The 22,961-nt window shown below is 33.7% G+C and overlaps 1 protein-coding gene across 1 annotated transcript; it reads right to left on the reverse strand.

Moving 5' to 3' along the window:
- Positions 1-6,965: 6,965 nt before the first annotated feature.
- LOC133197034 (uncharacterized) lies at positions 6,966-22,961 on the reverse strand. Its single transcript, XM_061332874.1, has 3 exons — positions 21,110-22,961; positions 19,962-21,017; positions 6,966-7,069 (listed from the first exon to the last, which is right to left on the reverse strand). Exons 1-3 carry the CDS (start codon positions 22,959-22,961, stop codon positions 6,966-6,968), a joined length of 3,012 nt encoding a protein of 1,003 aa, XP_061188858.1.

Here is a 22,961-nt window from a genome sequence, read left to right on the forward strand (position 1 = left end):
ATGAATTTCAAACATATTTTTCTATCAAATGTTTGAATTGATAATATATATTTTTGATAATCTACGAATGTTATTTATTGAACATTTATAGATATAGCCTTTTTTTTTTTTTTTTTTTTTTTTTTTTTTTTTTTTTTTTTCTTTTTTGGTTGAGTTATCGAAAATACAATTCATGTATTTAAAGAATGTAATACATGAATAGAATACATGTATTTTAAAGAAAATTGTTGCATGACTTTTAAATGAAATATCTTTTTCGCATTATAAAGTTAATTCCATATTTGTTTTGCATTGTAAAGTTAATTCTATACGAAGTATTTATGAATTATAAGTATTGGCAATGTTTTCATCTGCATACAACCATTTACTTCTATTTAGGTCGACCATTTTAAGGTTAATTACCTAAACATTAATTTGCATTAAAATGGATTTCACAATGACGAGTGATAAAAAATGTGTTAACACTTGACAGTTCCAGCTTTTATAAAACACTCTTCAATTACTTCTCTTTTTTGTTGAAAAACTGAATATGCATACCTTACCTTTATTTCAACAAATACTTATGTCCATATGACGTAATTGAAATGAATTTTTGACATGCGTACAATAAATCTTCGAGTGCAAGTTGATTTTTCTTAAAAATTGTTTCATAGTTCTTCAGTGATTTGATTCAATTGATCGAGTTGGATGAATGTTGAATCACAGTTGCGTTTGCCAAAATTCTGGAGGTATCTCTAAGCCTGATTTTTTGCTACTTAAACTAAACGTTTTTGCCATTTCAAAATTCAAACTCACTTAAGTTTTCATTTTCTTGATCAAATGCAGTTTCCCTGTATTAATTCCGATATTTCCAACTGCTAAAGAAAAGATACAGATAAGCGTGTTCTGTTAATAAAGGAGGAATTACATTCAACTATAAATTATGTCTGAGTGAGTCTGAGTTAAGTCATTTTTGCTGCTTAAATTGAACGTATGATAAATAAATAAGGAGTATCTAAACGTTTTTGCATGTTCGTACTTTTTTTTTCATGTTTTATTTTTATTTCTTGATACAAACAAACATAGAAATATATATATATAACATACTTAAAACAAGTTACATTACGAACTTAAGATAATATGACAATATTGACTTAATACAATGTAAAGCAATTGAGACATGTATTCAAAAATATTTTACGCAAAATCTTTAAAAAGCCTGTAGTCTACAAGAGAGTTCAAATTCTTCAGAATGGAAGGATAGAAAATTATTGAAGATTTAACATGATTAAAAATGTTGTAGCTAGTTTCATCCAAGGAATGTAGTCGACAGTACATCTTATATTTGTAAATTCTATAGGCAACATAAGAGATGAGTGTATTGAGTGATACAATTTTTCTATTACGCTCAGAACTAAATCCAATCATTACATGTTTCCATTTGATATCTATTTTCAGGTAAGAACTTAATCTGTTCCATATTTCAATAACATTTTTACATTCAAAAATGAGATGTTTTGAAGTTTCGTTCACATGGCATAATTTGCAATGTCTGTTCGTTTCTTTTTTCCATTTACTGAGATAGAAATTATTACAGAGAATATTGTTTAAAAGTTTATAGTTGAATTCTGTAAGTTCTCTATTGGGTATGTCGTATAATTTACATTGATATATATTTTTCCATTCTACAGGTTCAACACTGAACTCTTTGTTTAAAACTGTTTGATAACACGGTTTACAAAATTTTTTGTGTACAAAATTTTCATAGAAAAAGCTGCATCTTTGATCTAAGACATTAACATATCCTGTGTAGAAGAGAAAATAATTTCTGTGGCGTATGTTCACAAACTTACAATTTGAAAAATCATACTTTTGTAGTAAAGGTTTGAAAACAGAAGTAAGAATTTTAAATTCACACAACCAGTTTGACTTGTTTTTTATACACTTCGAAAAATCTAACAATGATTTGAAATTACCATCATCGTCAAACAAGTCTTTAACATGTAAAATCCCACTTACTATCCAATTTTTTAAAAAATAATGTATTTCCTCTATAAACAAAGTTACAATTGTTCCATATCGGCTGTTGAAGAATATTATCGGAAGACATTTTGTTCAAAGAACAAGGCTTACAATCATTGAAGCAACATAACATTTGTTGATAGAAAATAGGTACATTGTAGTTTCTCTAGTTTCTCTATATTTTCTTTCTTTCTATCGGAGAAACTTAACGCATAAGGAGCATCAAAATTTATTTTTTTACAATAGCCATCAAAAATGTTGTACAAAATACCTTTATTTCTTAACAACCTAGGTACTCAAGCCGCTTTTAAAGCTTTTAATTTACATTCAATATCAACAATTGAGAGGCCACCTTTTGAAATTCTACCTATTAGCGTGTTTCGTTTAATTCGTTCATTTTTATCCCAAATAAAGTTATAAATTAGACGTTGTATTTTTTTCATGTAAGCAATATCAGGAAGGCTAAGTATTGAAGAAACATATGTAAGTTTAGATCGCAAGTGTCTTTACTATACATGATTTACCAAATAACGTAAGTTTTCTTCTTTTCCAGGATTCAAAAAGTTTTTCAATATCGTGATAAATTTTCATCCAGTTTTTAGTGTAACATTCTTCCTTGTCGTGTCCAATGAAGATTCCTAAGCATCTTACTGCTTTATTCGTGATTTTTATGCCGTGGAGTTCATTATACATCTTTTTTAGTTCCCCTAACAAAATGCATTCTGTTTTATGTATGTTTACTTTTGATCCCGCATGTTCACAAAATTCTTGTAATTTATCTAGAGTGCGCTTCATCGACATTTCGTCTTTTAAAGCTACAGTTAAGTCGTCTGCATGTTGGATGTTTTTAATTTCGCAATTATTGATTGTTATGCCTTTGATGTCCTTATCACATTTTATCTTAATAGCCAAAATTTCTGCGACAAAGAGGTACAAGAGAGCGGAAATAGAACATCCTTGCCTAATGCCTCTTGTCATTTCGCAGGTTTTAGAAAGCCAGCCATTGTTTTTCATTTTAAACATTGGGCTTGTATATAAAATTTTTGTCCACTTTATAAAACTATTGCCAATATTAAATTTTTGTAACACTTGAAAAAGAAAATTCCATTCAACCGAGTCAAAAGCTTGTTCGTACTTGAAAATTTTGTTAATTTATTGCATAAGAAAAGGACTTTGTCATCTTTATGTACTGAGTTTGAAAAACAAATACGTAATTTTTTCATAGATTACCCAAAAATCTGAGAGGATATATCTGAGTGAAAATCACACAAAATTTATGTATCTCCAAAATATTAGAAAGGTATCGAAAAAAATTCATTTAAGCTTCCTTCGAGTGACATAATATTTCTATTGATTTATGTATCCTCAAGAAGTGCTATGCCATCACTGTCATGAAAATGGACCACTTCGAACGAAATTAATTGATTTTAAAGGATACTTTTTAAGGTTGAAAAACTTGATTTTCCTACGAATGAGCCTTAAATTATTAACTCAGACATAGCATTAAGGACAAATGATTCAAATTTTTTTTCAAATCCATAAAAAAATAAACACCTTAGCCATGTTTATATCAGTAAAATGAATAAGATTAACCGCATGATTTTAATTTTTCGTACACAATTTTACGATAATGTCCTATAAAGTCATAAAGAAAATGTATGTATTTATGAGGGCGATTGCTGAAAGGTACAATTTTGAACATCATAGAAATTTTACAATTTATCAATATTTTAAAAATTTGATATTTGCAGCATTTACAGCCAAAATAAGTCCAAAAATATATACCAATTCATGTATCATCCTTTTTTTGTAACATCTGTCCTTATAAAAATTATTTTTTTCACTTTTGCGAGGATCAAAATATTGTTTAAATTGCCATTACACTAATTGAAATAGAATTACTCATTTAATTTTGGAGTGGTAAAACAATTAACAAAATGTGATAAATTACCGGTATTTTCAAAATACTTTACAGCTATTTCTCATGTCCAGAGGAGTATGCACAACATACACACACACATTTCTCGATTAAATGACGTAAATGAAATCAATCACTAAGATAGGTATTCATCCTGAAATTATTTTTTACAATACACAATAAGTGTCGTATAATTTTATGATAATCTTCATTTAGAACAAGGTTTTACAATGAAAAAAAAAATACAAACAATAAATTTCTTAGATAGATACAGCTATCAGAAGACAATTCTTAATGTACAAACAAATCCACGACGTGTTAAACATAAAATTACACGCCACTACATACTTAACATACCAGGTAACACGGTACTTGACAACACGTACGTACCACTGTCTTTGTATTGACTAAATAATCCGCGTAATACTCTAATACTCTGTAAATATGTCAAATGTGTAATAATAATATAATAACATGTTTTTATATTCTATCTATGAGACTCCTAGGTGATAATTACCAAACCAAAAGACTAAGTGACATTATCGTACATTATATTAGACAATAATAGCACATAAATGTATATTGTTGTAATAGAATGGAAATATTTTGATTTTAATGATAATAAATTGATTAACTGGCGCGACTGCATAATTGTTTATATGAAAACATGTATTCAAGTAACATCAATTTGCAGGTGATTTGATTCTTTAGAGAGAGAGAGGGGGGGGGAGAGAGAAATTATTACTCAAATCAACACTAAAATTTATCCGGCGCATTGAAAATTACTTTCCTAAATCTCTAGAATTAATAAATTTTTTACGAGTAATTTTTCTTTCCACCTTAATGCCGCTTTCTGGTCGTACATTTTCATAAATATATTGAAATAAAATTTTTGTTTAAGATTTTGTTTCATCTCATCGTGATGCATGGTAGTCTTTTTCCGAAAAATTCAATGTTGTTAATATTGTCCTTTGGTAAACAGTAAGTTTTTACTTTCCCTCACTCGTTTCTATTACATCTCATATTATTGTTTGCTGTGTTGTAACATGTTTCTGAGCTAGTGGAGCATCACATTTGAAAGACCCCTAGATCAAATTAAAAATGATTAAGCCCCGCCTCCCATTAGGAAGGGGAAAACCTACTCTAAGAATAGACCGATAACTATAAAGCGACGACATGTTTACATGTTGATGTGACAAGTTGTTGGTTTATGCTGGTTGTTACATATTAAAAAGGTTAATATGTTCATGACGCACACTTTATTTACAAGAAAACATTTTGTGTTGAAATGCCATGAAAAACGGTTAGAGTGTGCATCTGAAGTACGAGAATTAATAAACAGTGGAGAAATAGGACCAGCGTCTCATATCAGGGTTCACAGACCACGTGCTTTACATTTTTGTGGTGGAAATTTGACTACAGTTACGATCATCACTTCTTAGTGACCGATGCAACTGAAAACAAATTGACAATTGTTCACTATGCCCCGAAAAGGATTTCTATGATAATTCTTTTGAAAGGGGTCGCTGAGATCATCCAGGAATCGGTAGAAGTTACAGACAGTGACGAAACATTAGATTTTAGTTCCGGTGCGTATCATATAACTTCTGACTATTACCCCAAGACACAAGAAGAGAAATCTGAAGCAGTAAAACGAGCCAAAAGACGCCTAGGTGAGAGACAATACTCAGTGTTTCACAATAATTGTGACAGTTTTGTGTCGTGGACACTGTTAGGGATATCGTACTCACACCAGGCAATGAATGCCAAAGGCCTCCTGTTTTATATTGGAATCTGTGCTCGGTGCTGCATCAGAATTTATGGGACTTTGGAATTAATCAAAAATGGTATTAAAAGACTTTCCTATGTTTTGGATGAATAGTCTGGATTTATTTCCTATTTTTGTGATTATAGTTATCTGTTAAACATTATGCTTATTTATTATCATTATGTATTTATTGGATGAACATAATAAATGTTGATTGTTATTTGCACTTTTGAGACTTTATCTTTATTAAAAGACTGTTTTCAATCTTTTAAGTATATAAAAATCGATCACTGATCGATTTACTGATCGATTCAATAAATCCTGTTGAGGGTATCAAATATAAAATAAATTATCAGTATGGATGATGAAAACTACCCGAGTAGAAAACACTAGCTGTGGCCTTCAACTCGACATTCAGATATACCGACGAAGTTTTATCAATTAACATCAGTTATTTCCGTTCATATATCGACTCGACATATCCCAGTGAACTCGAAATAAAAGACACCATACAGTCTGCCACATCTGTTTCATATTTGGATGTTTTACTAGCTATAGATGATAAGGGCCAACTAACAACTAAATTGTATGACAAACCAGATGACTTCAACTTTTCCATCGTCAACTTTAGTTATTTATGTAGTAATACTCCGCTATCAACCGCATATGGGGTTTTCTCCTCCAAACTTTTTCGCAGGGCATGATCTGAGTACGACCAATTTTCAAACCAAGGCAGACTACTGACAAAGTTGATGTTACAGGGATTTCAACAACCTCTTTAAAGTCAGCATTTCGTAAATTCTATGGTCGTTATAATGACCTAGCTAGCAAATTTATAAAATATATCCAGTCAATGGCTGAAGCTTTTCATACTTATTATAAAGCTTTTTTTAAATACTAGTACTAATTTGACTACGAAATATTCCGTCCACTTGATCAATATATAGGGCTTACGGCGGGAAGACCGGTCGACAGGGGTGCTTACTCCTCCTAGGCACCTGATCCTACCTCTGGAATTTACATTTACGTTAAACGTTTAACTGAAAACACAAGACTATCTCCCCCACTGTGCTGTACGTCTTTAAGTGCTACGGTATTTTGCCGCTAAAACAGAAACACTATTCTTGTTTGTAATTTTATTCTTAAATTATTTATTTGCATTAGCAGCTTATATTTTATATAGATATAAAACACTGAGAAGATAACAAAACTTATACTTACTTAAATAACCCCTTACCTTACAAGTTCAATGAATAGATTTTATTTTTCCTTGCATCTCTAGTTTTTTTCTCCCTCAGGCTCTAGCTTGTCAGATGCTTTCTGTTTCCGTACCCTCTTACAGGTGTTTTGGATTTTCCTCTCTTTTTGTCGTGAGGATAAGGCTAAAATGATCACATAATACTTAATTTCCAGTCGAGTCTATATTTTACAAAAATAAAAAAAAGAAAGAAAACGTAATCGCTAATTTTGCCCATTTTGTCTTCTTTGCGTTTTTCCTTAAAAGTTTTACTTGTTTTAAATAGGGTTGAATGGCATTCAAAGTCTGTAGTTTTTCAATACATGTATTTGATTTATGAATTATCAACACTTTTAATTTTAAATTCGTCTACAAACAGAAACAGTGTGAAGAGGATGGACTGCTTTTTCAGTTATTATTGTGTGATAGAATAAAGTAATTCCAAAATGTAAGCTGTTTTAGTTAAAGTTATCCAATGTAAGTACAGCTGTCCTGAGTCTTATTGTCTTATCATTCATATTGTGAATCAATGTATTTCTATCTATTACATGATGACAATTGTGGAGTCTTATCAAAATAAATAAATCAATTGACTTTCCAGATATTTAAACATTCCATTGCTTACTTAAGACTCTTGGTGTAAATTAAAGAATATAGTGACAAATGCTATAGTATAATGAAAACATTATGTGAACAGATTCACAAATCATTCAAATCGAGTGTTCAGACGTTTTAATCTTGTTTATATCCCTGACCCGATATAAAAAAAAACGAAAAGTATTATTAGTTACCCCTAAAAGATCACAAAAATACACGATTTTGATTACATATTTTGTGTGAAAAGGATCAATATCAAAATATCTAGAAGGGAAGGCATGCACACTTAAAATTCGTCTTACTAAGCATTATACCTGCTATGAATCAATACCTATGGGTCCTCCAAGTACGATTTATGACTTATCAGGTATAGACTTTAAGAAGTTTGGTCTGTTGTAATATTCTCCCTATTTCTACTCTAGATCATTTTGTCCCTTAAAAAATGTCCTCTCAACCCTGAAACAAAAGCAAATATTTTTTGTCACCATCGGGATTATGTATTTTATTTGCGAAATGTATAGAAGGATAAGAAAAAGAATTTTTTTTTTCTTTCATATACAAATAATTAATTTTAAATATAATTATTCATCACAAAAGGCCCGTTTATATGCGCCCATTCACACACAGTGTGCAAATTTTACATACATGTATACGAAAATTTTGCAGCAGAGCTTATGTGAATGGGGGGGGGGTGTTCACGCAGGATTTGCACATGAGTATTTTAACTCCTATTGTTAGTTTTACATGTAGCCAAACTAAGTGTAAATTAAATTTTACATATTAGTTTTACTACTGGTGTATTTTCAGCAAAGTAAACAGAATTTTATATACACACATGCTGATATTGAAGTTGTCTATAAAATATTATATAGTACATCGTTAAAAATTGCACCATACAAATATTAGAAGGAGCAGCGATCTTCTGCCTTGTTAATAGATTCCAATATCATTTTAATTGGCATGAAATGGCGAAGAGAAGGGGAACTGCAAGATCAGATGAAGAAACAAAGGATATTTGATATTGGTACAATCATGTATATATTACATAGAAAAAAAAAACAAAGCTGAAGGACAATAAGAAAATCCCCGGGCAAAAAATGTACAGATTGCATGGAACTTGCCAATTTTGTTTTGATTTGCACCAAGTTTAATAGTGCCATGAAAGCAATACAAAAGAAAAAGAAATAATTTACATCTAATGAAATTAGCTCAAAAGTCCATTGAAACAATACAAAGCAAAGCAAAGCAAACATTTAATATATGCATTTTGAATTCTTTTCATGTACAAGTTAATATCAATATTCATTCTTTGAATTCCTCAAAAGAAACTCCCTGCATGATGTGGAGATGAGGTATGTCAAATTGTAGAAATACATTAAAGGAATATGTCTTCAGCCACTTTCTTGTCAAATAATGACATGAAAATTATTTATCAGACTTTTTACAAGAAGATGTATTATATTTATCATCCTTCTCGCCCATCTTTGCTTGCGTATGGAGTTAATCCTTCAATGAAAATCTGGTCCTTTTGACGAAATATGAAAAATAAATTTATTGTAGTCTTTATGTCATAGTAAAGAACAAAGGATGACCAGTATATAATTTCTGAACCGTTTTAAAACTAAGGTACATTTAAAAAGATATATAATTTCTCTGCCAATTCATATTCGGTAAAACCTTCAGGCAAAATAATGTTTTACACTCTTAAAACTTCTTATGCTCTTTATTTATTTGTTTATTTTTTCTAAGATGACGTTAAGTACTGTTAACCCAAATGGTATGCTTCAATTGGAACAAAACTAATTAAACGTCGAAGAAAATTCTTTAATTATTACACATATATTATTGACTAATATGTTATATCAGACATGCATTTAATGAAATTGAAACATATTAATAATCATTGTATGATTATATATACTTGTGGACATCAGATTTTAGCTGATTTTTATGCCCCCGTATCGACGATTCGGGGGTATATAGTTTTTGCCCTGTCCGTCCGTCTGTCTGTCTGTTTGCCTGTTTGTCCGCAAAAACTTTAACATTGCTCATAACTTTTGATTGGTTGGAGCTATGGCTTTCACATGTGTATTTCCTGTGACAAGAGCTTTCTTTGGGTACCATCATATTTGACCTTGACCTTGGAGTTTAACCCAGTTTTACTAAATTTTACCCAATTTTAACCTTGGCCATAACTTTTGAACAATTGGTGCTAAGGCTTTCATACTTCACATGTGTAATTCAAGACAAGACCTTACTCTGGATACCAACAAGTTTGACTCTTTGACCTTGACCTACGAGTTTGACCTACTTTTGAAAAACTTTAACGTTGGCCATATCTTTTGAACGATTGGTGCTTGGGCTTTCTTTTTCACATATGTAATTTTTGTGACAAGACCTTCCTTTGGATACCAACAATTTTGACCCTTTGACCTTGACCTTGGAGTTTGACCTACTTTTGGAAAACTTTAACCTGGGTCATATCTTTTAAACGGTAGGTGGGAGGGCTTTCATATTTCACCTGTGTATTTCTTGTGAGAAGGCCTTTCCTTGGGCACCATTAATTTTGACCATTTGTCCTTGACCTTGATGTTTGACTTACTTTTGAAAAACTTTTACCTTTTCCATATCTTTTCAATGGTTGCTGCTAGGGATTTCATATATCACAGGTATATTTCTTACAAGACTTTACCTTGGGTAGCAGCATATTTGATTTGCATTTGAGAAAGTTTAACCTTTGCTATAAGTTGCCATATAAGGGGTATCAGTGTTTCATAAACATATCTTGTTTCCTATGGTATTCATCATAAATATAAATATCGAGGGGGGGGGGGGGGGTCTTGTCAACAAGTTTCTGTGATTGTAGAATGAACTAGATGCTGTCATAAGACAATAATACCGGCACTTACTTGTTTGCTTTTCAAGGTACTTTGGTAATTTTTGGCGAAGCAATATGAAATTATTCAATAATTTACATAGATATGCATGTCTCAAATCGAGCATAAAATGTTCAGGTGATTGTGGCTCATTGGCCTCTTAAATTAGGATTTCAGATGATAAAGCCATTACCAGTCTAAAATTAAAGAATTTAATAGAGCATGGATAACGGTTAAAAAAGAGTTTTGTTTAATCCCCCCCTCCCAAGTTGACCTCTTCGATGATAATGAAAATTCCGAAACATTATTGTTCACGTACAGGACACCACCAAACATTTTTCTAAAAATGAATTCTTTACTGTTAAAAATTTCAGAGGAATTTGAGGAGGGAGAAAGTGTGACAAACAGACAGACCTTGACATAACAAGTACATACCCAAACTTTCTATAGAAAGTACAGATATAATAATAATTTTATTAAATATTACTTTACATTTTTAAAGAATGTTTTCAAAGACATGATGCTTCATTTAATGACACTATTCTCGCAACATTGATCCTGCCATGGGGAAACATATGGATATACTTAAAAAGGAAGCTGACTTCACATAAAAATTGGTTTTTGCGAAGAGATTTGATGAATGATAAAACCCTTTTTCACTATTTTCTGATTAACTCCTTTTGAAACAAGATGTGTTTGTGAAAAACTGATGCCCCTGTATGGTAACTTATACCTAAGTTAAACTTTCTCAAATGCAAGTCAAATATGTTGTTACGCAAAGTAAGGTCTTGTCCAGATGGATTTTACCTGTGAACTATGAAAGCCCTAGCAGCAATCATTGGAAAAATATGGAAAAGTTTAAAGTTTTTCAAAAGTAAGGCAAACATCAAGGTCAAATGGTCAAAATGAATGGTGCCCAAGAAAAGGCCTTCTCATAAGAAATACACAGGTGAAATATGAAAGCCCTAGCACAAACATTCAAAAAATATGGCCAAGGTTAATGTTTTTCAAATGTAGGTCAAACTCCAAGGTCAAGTCAAAAGGTCAAAGTTGTTGGTATGCAAAGAAAGGTCTTGTCACAAGGATTACACTTGTGAAGAATGAAAGCCCTAGAACAAACCGTTCAAAAGTGATGGCCAAGGTTAAAGTTTTCCAAAAAGTAGGTCAAACTCCAAGGTCAAGGTCAATGGGCTACAATTGTTGATATCTAAATGAAGGTCTTGTCACAGGAAATACACAAGTGAAAAATAAAAGCCCTAGCACCAACCGTTCAAAGGTAATAGCCAAGGTTAATGTTTCCAAAAGTAGGTCAAACTCCAAGGTCAAAGGGTCAATGTTGTTGGTATCCAAAGGAAGGTCTTGACACAGGAAAAACATGCCTGAAGAATAAAAGCACTAGCACAAACTGTTCAAAAGTTATGGCCAAGCTTAAAGTTTTCCAAAAGTAGGTCAAACTCCAAGGTCAAAGGGTCAATCTTGTTGGTACCTGAAGGAAGGTCTTGTCACAAGGATTACATATGTGAAGAATGAAAGCCCAAGCACCAACTCTTTAAAAGTTATGGCCAAGGTTAAGTTTTTTTTAAAAGTAGGTCAAACTACTAGGTCAAGGTCAAAGAGTCAAAGTTGTTGGTATCCAAAGAAAGGTCTTGTCACAAGGATTACACATGTGAAGTATGAAAGCCCTAGCACTAACTGTTCAAATATTATGGCCAAGGTTAAAGTTTTGTAAAACTGGATCAAACTCCAAGGTCAAAAGGTAAAATCTGTTCGTATCCCATGGAAGGTCTTGTCACAAGGATTACACATGTGAAGTATGAAAGCCCTAGCACTAACTGTTCAAAAGTTATGGCCAAGGTTAAAATTGGGTAAAATTTTGTAAAGCTGGGTCAAATCCAAGGTCAAGGTCAAAACGTCAAATATGATGGTACCCAAAGAAAGGTTTTGACACAAAGAATACACATGTGAAATATAAAAGCCATTGCTTCAACCAATCAAAAGTTATGAGCAATGTTAAAGTTTTTGCGGACAAACAGACAGACAGACAGGCGGATATGACAAAAACTATATACCCCCGAATCTTCTATACGGGGGCATAAAAAGTGAGTGGCCGTTTACGATAGAAAAAAAACTTTTTGTCAAAGGGTGCATTATTTTTGCAAAAACTGATAAAATTGGTTTAGTGGCACTAGATGGGAAGTCAAAAAGCCGGGAAAAAATTACAGACTCTGAAAAACTTTGATAAAAAGGGTTTTCAGCTCATGTGAATTGAAAATAAATGTGTCTACGTTTATAATATTATGTTTGCCTCATAGCGATAGGTAACATTGGTAAAGATCAATATTCAGGTTTCTGCATTTCATTTTAAACTCTGCTCATATCATGCAACTTTCAGCTACCTCTCTCTCTCTCTCTCTCTCTCTCTCTCTCTCTGCATTACAAGTATGGATCTTTATGTCTGCATGTCTCAAAAAGCCAATATATACACTGATTCACTTTTGATACTGAACAAAAACATCCTTAACGTCACATTTAAATGACCAGGTCATTCAAATTGTTGTCCTATATGATCTACATTGACTTAAGCTAAAGTTCATTTGAAAACACACGACTAAATGGGTCAAGTCAATTACAGTTTAAAGGATAAATTGTCCAAAGATTTTATTTTGACATTAACTTTAATCAAAATTGACTCATTGTCGCTTTGCATAAACACTACATAAACTGTTTACAAGTATAACGCCATGATTGGTACAAGTTCCTTCCAAATTGTGCAAACACTATATTTTCTATTTTCATTACATGAGTTCTTGTTATAATGTGTATTTTACTAGTTAATAAAATTTGGTTAACTCTACGTATGATCTTATTACGTCACAAAACTGCTAAAGATATATCTTGATTTCTGTTGATTACTAGTAAATTACTCTTGATTTTGTATAATTATTAGGTTCTCATAATTTGTCACTCGGTGCGACAGAGCATGGCTACTGCAGGAAAGTTTGAGGCTACTGTCAGTGTAAACATAGGACATACATGTATGTACTCAAATACAGTCATATTTAACATGGTTATGAACCTCCCAATGACTTTTTCAAAGTAGACTGAATGAAAGCATTTCAATAAATGAATACTTTTTTTCGCCTGGAAAACAAACAAAACCCACAGACAAATTGCCTTTGACATTATCAGTGTGCTCTTAATCGTGGTGGAACTCGACATTTACACGAAACTGATAAAGAATAGACTTTGTGCTCGCACTGTGCAATGGAAAACTAAATGTATACAATAAAATATTGTTCTTCAAGATTAAAACAACAGATTCATGGAACTATTTTTCATGGATTTGTTCTTATGCCCCCCCCCCCCATCGAAGATTCGGGGGGGGGGGGCATATAGTTTTTGCCCTGTCCGTCCGTCCGTCTGTCTAGCTGTTTTTCTGTTTGTCCGCAAAAACTTTAAGCTTGCCCATAACTTTTGATTGGTTGGGGCTATGGCTTCATATTTCACTTGTGTATACCTTTCTTTGGGTACCATCATATTTGACCTTGACATTAGAGTTTGACCCAGTTTTGCAAAATTTTACCCAAATTGAACATATACCATACCTTTTGAACAGTTGGTGCTAGGGCTTTCATACTTCACATATGTAATCCTTGTGACAAGACCTCCCTTTTAATACCAACAACTTTGACCCTTTGACCTTGACCTTGGAGTTTGGCCTACTTTTGTTAAACTTTAACCTTAGCCATAACTTTTAAACAGCTGGAGGGCTTTCACACTTTATACTTCACATATGTAATTATTGTGACAAGACCTTCCTTAGGATACCAGCAACTTTGACCTTTCGATCTTTGAGGTTGACCTTCTTTTGAAAAACTTTAACTTTGGCAATTTCTTTTGAACAGTTGGTGCTAGGGCTTTCATACTTCACATATGTAATCCTTGTGACAAGACCTTCCTTTGGATACTAACAACTTTGACCCTTTGACTTTGACCTTGGAGTTTGGCCTACTTTTGGAAAACTTTAACCTTGGCCATTACTTTTGAATAGCTGGTGCTACGGCTGTAATATGTAATCCTTGTGACAAGACCTCCCAACAACTTTGACCTTTTGACCTTGGAGGTTGACCTTCTTTTGAAAAACTTTAACCTTGGCCATTATTTTTGAACAGTTGGAGCTAGGGCTTTCACACTTTACATATGTAATCCTTGTGACAAGACCTTACTTTGGATATAAACAACTTTGTACCTTTTGACCTTGACCATGGAGTTTGACCTACGTTTGAAAAACTTTAACCTTGGCCATATCTTTTGAATGGTTGGTGCTCGGGCTTTCATATTACACATGTGTATTTCTTGTGAGAAGGCCTTTCCTTGGGCACCATTAATTTTGACCATTTGACCATGACATTGATGTTTGACTCACTTCTGAAAAAAAACTTTTCCATATCTTTTCAATGGTTGCTGCTAGTGTTTTCATATTTTACAGGTATATTCTTCGAGACAAGACCTTACTTTGGGTACCAACGTATTTGATTTGCATTTGAGAAGGTTTAACCTTCACTATAAGTTGCCATACGGGGGTATCAGTGTTTCACAAACACATCTTGTTTAATCTGTTTTGGGTCCCGGCATTCAAATTAAATCAAATAGCACCAAAAGAAATAAGCAAACAAACAAAAGAAAGAGAACAAATGTACTTCCTGAACAAAAATGATCAAGGATAAGTTGTTGCAATAAGCACTTTCGCAGAAACAATTATATTTAATTTTCGGCAGAGTATAGTGTAGAGTTACCTCCTTATATGAAGACTTAAGCCAATATCCTCGGATCTTTGTTAATTACATGTATACTGAAGGCACGATAGATGAAGAGTCGTGAAATTTTCCTTATTTAATAAACTCTTTTCTTCCAAGCCCGGTTGCATGGGAGGTGCAATTATGCTCCAACCCCACCCCTTATATGTATGTATATAACATATACTATACAACAGAATTTTACTACAGTTTGTCCCCTATATAATAACGTCTTGTGCCGTTCTTCTTTTCTTTTCTTTTTTCCTTTGTCTGTCAAGCAATTTTTCTAATTTCTATTCCGCTATACCCCCAAAGTGAAATTGCTTCCTATGGGACTGTCGTCTAGAAATAATCAAATAAAGTAGTTTATCATTTAAAATACCAAGTTGAAGTTATATGTGTGTATGCTAATGTGTCTTGAAAAATCAAACCTAAGGTTCATATGTAAAATTATAAATACAATTCGTTAGACCTTTTACTGCTTGATTTTCCCTTATGCATGCAATTATATGCTTTAATTAGTTAAGAAATAATTCTATTTTGCCTCTTGCTTACCCCAAGGGACTTGATCTGAACAATTTTGAATGTACCCTTCATGAAGATTCTTTTATATAAGTATTGTAATAAAATAACTAGTTCTGACATCAATTTATTCTTAACGATTTCTCTCTTACATAGTTGAAGACATTTGGTCCATCTTATCCCCTGTGACAACAACTTGGAGTAACATGAATAAAGAGATGACTTTCACATAAAGTTTTTTTTCTTGTGTAGTTGTATTTTAGGAGAGTTTTAATGATGACCCAACCTTATTTTCACTTTTTTCTGATTAACTCATTATAGGAAGCGTTATGCTTTTGCAAGAAAAAAGATTGAAATTCTTTTTCCAAGGATGCATTATTTTTTGCAAATTTTTTTTAAAAACTAGGTTCAGTGGGTTTAGAGGAAAAGTTATAACACTAAACATTAATTTTACATGCTAATAACTGACAACTTGTCACTTGAGCTTTCAGTCCACCTAGGCTCAGATGAAAATTAATGTCTATAATATTATCAATCTTGCCTACTGTTAACATATAACATTGGTTTATACATTCATGCTTCCACTATGGATGAATAACACAAACAAAAAAAACAAGAGTCCCATGGGCCACATCGCTCATCTGAGCACACTGGCTAGGAAGAAGCAGAAATCAGTTCAGTATTGAAAAGTTTTAAGGAGGGACAAACTTAAATTTACACTACCTTAGGATGCTTTTATATCAATATTACTAAGTATGGCTTCGCTGTTCTTAAAAAAAAGAATTTTAAAGATTTTTTCTTATGTATTCCTATGTAAAACTCTGATTTCTCATTGTGGCCCCAACCTACCCACTGCAAATTTGAACAAATTTGAATCTACACTACATGAGGATGCTTCTTTAATAATATGACTAATCATGGCTTTGCTGTTCTTGAGGAAAAAGATTTTCAAGATGATTCCTAAACATTCTTATGCAAAACTTTGACCATCTGTTGTGCCCCCAACCCCTGGGGGTGGGGGGGGGGGGAGGGAGATGGGTTCATAATTTGAACAAACTTGATTCTACAATACCTAAGGTTGCTTCTCTATAAATAAGACTAATAATGGCTTAGTTGTTATAGTTGTTCTAGAGAAGACGATTTCAAAGATATTTCCTATGTAATGGTATGATCAGGTTCTTACAAGGGATATATAGGTTTCCCTTTTACTCTGAGTTAATGATTGGAATGATTATTAAGACAGCTCTGTCTGAGGGTATATCACACGGTACTTAAATTTTCTCTTATCTAGAGATGGGGACTGGGTAAGGTACTACTTGCACCGTGTTTCTCCCCTAGGTTCCCATCGAAAGATCAGAACCAGTTGTCTCAATCTTCTTCAGATTTACTACAACCAAAACTTAATGTCAATTCCCTAGGATACTAGCCACTGGTGTTTATAACTTTTATACTTTCATTTTGCTCGTACCCTTAAGGTTTTCCATCCTCTATCCTTAAATGTCCATCAAATACATAATACTCTGATATTAATTTAAAGCATTTTACAGTAGAAAAGGATTTACCAAGAGAGAGTTTCAAAAATGCAATTAACTAAGCAGTAAGTACTTAACTAAGATTGCATTGAAGTCTATGTAGCATTTTTTTTTTAAATAAAAATTCAAATAATGTGGCCCTGCCTTACCCAAAGGGGTCAAGATTGGAACAAATCTGAATCTAGAGTATATAATGAAGCTTTCATAAAAGTTTCAACTTTTCTTGCCCAGTGGTTCTTGAGAAGATTTTTAAAAGATGCCACAAAATTTTCACAAATTCTTAATTATCTCCCCTTTAAAGAGGGCGTAGCACTTCTGGTGAACAAACTTGAATTCCCTTTACCCAAGAATGCTTTGTGGCAAGTTTCGTTGAAATTGGCCCATTGGTTCTTGAGAAGTCGAAAATGTGAACAGTTTACAGACGATGGGCGTCAGACGACAGACGGGCGCCGGACACTCTTTGATCAGAAAAGTTCACTTGAGCCTTCGGCTCAGGTGAGCTAATGATGCATGGATTGGTTATATTTTTTTTTTACTGATTATGAATTAAAAAAATGACATTAATTGTAAATTTTTAGAAAATATAGAATCGTAAGTATATTTTGGTGTTCCAATATTTTACTTTGTGCCATTCTTCTGTATAACTCTATAGACATTTTTGCGCTCATTTTATGTAATTTCTATAAAAATCTCACAAAATTTCTGCATTATATCTGGATAACATTATTCATGTTATCTATATGAACATAAATCTATTAGACTTATTTCTGATTTCTGAAAACAAAAATCTGTTTGTGTTATTTATCCTTACACGCTGATCATATCATACAGCTTTCATCGCCTCCTCTGTCTGCATTTAATTCGTGGATCACTCGGTCTGCACATCTCAAAAATCCAATGTAAACACTGAATCACGTTTGATACTGAATAAAAACATCTTTAACGCTACCTTAAAATCGGTCATGTCAGTACAAATCATTTAAATTGTCATCCTATATGACCTACATGTAGTTTGAACTAATTTGATGGATTGATAACACATGATCAAATGGATCTGGTCAATTTTAGTTTTAAAGATAAATTGTCTGAAGATTTAATTTTGACAGATGAAATTTTATCGATCGCGTAAAGGACGTGTCAAACGGCAGAAATGTTTTGATTAACCAAGAAAATCAAATTACAATGTTTTCATCTTCAATTTTCGCGGGGAAGATTTAAATACATTGACGCACAATCACTTTCACATATAGCAGCCAACATCAATTTAGATTTATATACTAAAATATGAAATTTAAGATGTCAGAAACGTTTTCAATCGTGCCAAACAGTACCAAACGGTAAAGGTTTCTGTTGTATGGCTGCATTTCGTTGCCAAACTGTAGTGAAATCAACTAGTACTTTTTTGTTACAACGTACTCTGTTAGTAACTGGAGGTTGATAAAAGAAGAAAAGAGCATTTTAGCTGTTATTAGAAATCTTGAAATACATATCGCGATACAGTTTCAAATATTGCAATATATATCAATACGAAATTCCCAACCGATACACAGCCCTAATAATTTGGTAAACATTACATACTCCAAGATCAAAAATTTTGTGGCCGTAGGAATTTGGGGCCCCAAATAATTTTGCTAATATACATGTATAGTAAACTATAGAAATTGAAGCTATTTTATGGATAATAATTTCGCCTGAAGAACCTTATTAAGCGCTAAAGCGCACCACAAAGCGCTTATACTAAGCGTTGAGCAAAAGCGCTTATGGGCGATGTCATGTAGTAAATTTTGTATTTACTGCCACCCGGTAAATTCAAAATTTACAACATGACAGCGGCCTACAACTACTTCCGTTCTAGCGCCACTAAACAAGTTCGATAACTCTACTTAGTCTTCTTGGCTATTTTGGTGCAGGACAGTGTTAAGTGAAGTTATGATAATAGGAGTTAATTAGTACGGATTGACCTACATGTACATATGCAAGAAAATGGGTAAGGGTGGTTCTGTCTCTTACAATATTAAGTGCTGGCACACCACTTGTGTTACACATGTATATAGCTAACTGAATTGCTGCAGTAATAAATAATCAAGTAAATAACCATCTACTGATACAAGTACCTCAAAACTATTATCGTTCGTCATTATATGTTTAATTTATATTTTTAAACTCAGTGGGAATTAAAAGATTAATTAAAGAAAAATTTATTTATCTGATTTACACTTCATATAATTTATATCGTTGTCCACCCCCACCCCCCACTTTTTTCCATAACTTTTTAATATTGAAATGTTCATTGAAAGGCCGGTTGCCCCTCCCCCTGACTTTCTGTTGCAGTATAGTCAAATAGGGGTAAAATAGTATTGTTTGAATGAAATTCGAGTTTTTTTGTTTGTTTTATTTTTATTTTTTATTTTTTATTTTATTTTTTTTTTTTTTTTTTTTTGTTGACAATTTCACTTTTTTTTTTTTGGCTTGTTCAAGTTTTTTCAGGTTAATTGAATTTTGCTGCCCCCTTTCAAAAACAAAGCTACGTCCTTGATTTTTAATAGAAAACCTCCAATTTCTCTGTACCTGTTCTAACGTATACGACCGTAACATGTATAAAGTACAGTTTTAGGGGGAGGAAGGTCTATGTCGTGTTCATTTCTACGCAGAGCGTGGGACCGCTCCTTTGCATTACAAAGTGTGATTAACAATTTCTTTACTTACTTACTTACTGCCCGTGACGCCTTTGGCGTATAGGGCAGTAACGAGGGTTCTCCATCCTTGTCTATCACTGGCTAGCTTTTGGAGTGTGCCCCAGCTTCTCTTTTGTACTTTAAGTTCGGCTTCCACTGTCCGCCGCCAAGTGACTTTGGGCCTTCCTCTCTTCCGTTTTCCCTCTGGTGTCCAGAAGAGAGCTGTCTTTATGATGCTGTCTGAGTCCCTTCTAAGTACATGGCCAAGCCAGTTCCAGCGTCTTCTGATGATGATTGTGGCCATGTCCTCTTGTTGGCACCTGTTGAGAAGGTCTTGATTTGAGATGGTATTGGGCCAAAATATTCTTAAGATCCTTCTCAGGGACTTTGTATGAAATGTTGACAGCTTGTTCAGGTCACTCTCTGTCATTCTCCAACACTCTGATCCATACAAAAGGATAGGTAGAATGCAGCTTTTGTATAGTTTCAGCTTTGTTCTTGTTGTGTACTGACTTGATCTCCAAACAGTATGTAGGTTGTTAAAAGCTGCTCTTGCCTTGGATAGCCTCTCTTTGATGTCGGTCTCTGCTCCACCATCTGTTGTTACTTTGCTACCCAAGTATGTAAAGGTGTTGGTGCATGGAAGGATGTGATTTTCCACTTTGACCGCTTGTGGATTGTTTACATTTAGGGTCATGACCTCTGTTTTTTTGGTGTTTATCTTCAGTCCAATGCTTCCTGCATATTTGTGTAGCCTGCTGGTTTTGTCTTGAATGTGCTGGTGGGAGTGGGAGAATAAGGCTATATCATCAGCAAAGTCCAGGTCTTCTAGTGTTGTAAATGTACCCCATCTGATGCCTCTCTGAATGTCAAATGTTGTATTCTTCATGACCCAGTCAATGGCTATGATGAATAGTGTTGATGACATTACACAGCCTTGACGGACTCCTGTTTTAACGTCAAACTCGATGCTGGTGTTTCCAACTCTGCATCTGAAGTTGACATAAAAACTCTTGATGATATCTATTAGATGTTGTGGGATGCCATATGACCGCACAATTTTCCAGAGACTGTCTCTATGAATGCTGTCGAAGGCTTTTTCGAAATCAATAAAATTAATATATAACTGTCGTTGCCATTCTGTACACTGTTCAATGATGTTTCTTGTGTAAATATTTGATCAATACATCCTCGCCCTGGCCTAAATCCTGCTTGTTCTTTACGCAGTTTGACATCTACAGCTATGGATATCCTTCTGATGATGATTTTAGCCATGATCTTACTTGGGATGGAAAGCAGTGTTATTCCTCGCCAATTGTTGCAGTCGTTTAGGTTGCCTTTCTTTGGTATTTTAATGATGACTCCATGGTTCCACTCATCTGGTATGGTGTTTCTTTCCCAGATGTCATGGAAAATTGGCTGTAAAATTGTGGCTGTAAGAAGTGGATCTGTTTTGAACAATTCTGCATTTAAGTTGTCATATCCAGGGGCTTTTCCATTTTTTAGACTTTGTATTGCAGAGACAATTTCTGGAATTTGTGGTGGTTCAATGCTTATGTTTAGGTCATTTGCTGGATAACTGATGTCAGGTTCATGAGTTGGAGGTGGTCTGTTTAAGATTTCCTTAAAATGCTCTGTCCATCGTTCCTCCATCTCTTGTTTTGATGACAGCAACTTTCCTGTTTTGTCCTTGACAGGTAGATTGGGAGATGGTCTATTCCTGCCATTCAGTGCCTTGGTTATTTTGTAAAGAGTTCCTTGCTCTCCTCTGTTGGCTGCCTCTTCTGCTTTTGTTGCTAGGTCATCTATGTGTGCTCTCTTGTCTGCACGTAGAGCCTTTTTCACTTCCTTCTCTATTTCACTGTATTCCCTTTGATGTCTCTCTTTAAGTCTCAGAGATTTGGCCTCATTTACTTTCTTTTTGGCATCTCTTCTTGAGTCAATCATTATCCACGTTCTAGGCATTATCCAGTCTTTACTCCTATGTTTCTGCCTATAACCGATACATTTCTCACCAGTTTCAGTGTAGATGTTGCTAATTTTTTCCCACTTTTTGTCGATTGATGTTACATGTATGTTGTCCTCTGGTTCCAAATTTTGTAATATATCGAACTTATTCTTGAGCATGATGTTGAATTCATGTCGTACCTTGATGTCTTTAAGTTTATCCACATCAAATTTCTTTCTTGCCATGTTCTTTCTCTCTGTGCTACGCAGTTTTAGTTTGATAGTTGCTGTTACCAGGTGGTGATCGCTATCAACATCGGCACCTCTCTTCACCCTCACATCCAATAATGATCGTCTCCATTTTCCATTTATCATGATGTGGTCAATTTGATTTTTGTCTCTCATGTTTGGAGAGTGCCAGGTTAACTTATGAATGTTTTGGTGGGGGAATAGTGTTCCTCCAATTACATAGTTGTTGGTAGTACAAAACTCTACAAGTCTCTCTCCATTTTCATTCATGCTTCCACAACCATGTCGTCCCATTGCCCTATTGTATAGTTCATTATCTGCTCCGACTTTAGCATTCATATCACCCATGATGATCTTAATATCGTGGTCTGGTGTGTTGTCTAGTTCTTGCTGTAGTTGTTCATAAAAAGCATTTTTATGTTCTTCATCTGCATCGTTAGTGGGTGCATAACACTGGAATAATGTCATGTTGACTTGCTTTCCTCTAAGCCGTACTGTTAGCAATCTACTGTTGATTGGCTTCCATTCCATTAAAGACTTCTCAATTCCCTTTTTGAGAATAATTGCAACCCCTTCATGATGTAGTCCATCTTCTCGACCAGAATACAGTAATGTTTCACCTGTTGTTGTGCGTATTTTACCTGAATCAGTCCATCTGCTTTCACTGACTCCCAGCACGTGCAGGTTGTATCTTCTCATCTCGGCTGTTACTTGTGCTAATTTACCGATTGCATACATAGTACGTACATTCCAGAATCCTATTTTGATCTTAGTCTTGGCCGTGTTAAGGGCCTCCCTATTCGTGTTGGTAGTTTCCCAATGGCTTTCACTACCTACAGTCAT

The sequence above is a fragment of the Saccostrea echinata genome, unplaced genomic scaffold, assembly GCF_033153115.1.
Source record: "Saccostrea echinata isolate AGI-Se365-2 ecotype Australia unplaced genomic scaffold, CSIRO_AGI_Sech_v1 ptg000030l, whole genome shotgun sequence".
Taxonomy (NCBI): Eukaryota; Metazoa; Mollusca; class Bivalvia; order Ostreida; family Ostreidae; genus Saccostrea; species Saccostrea echinata.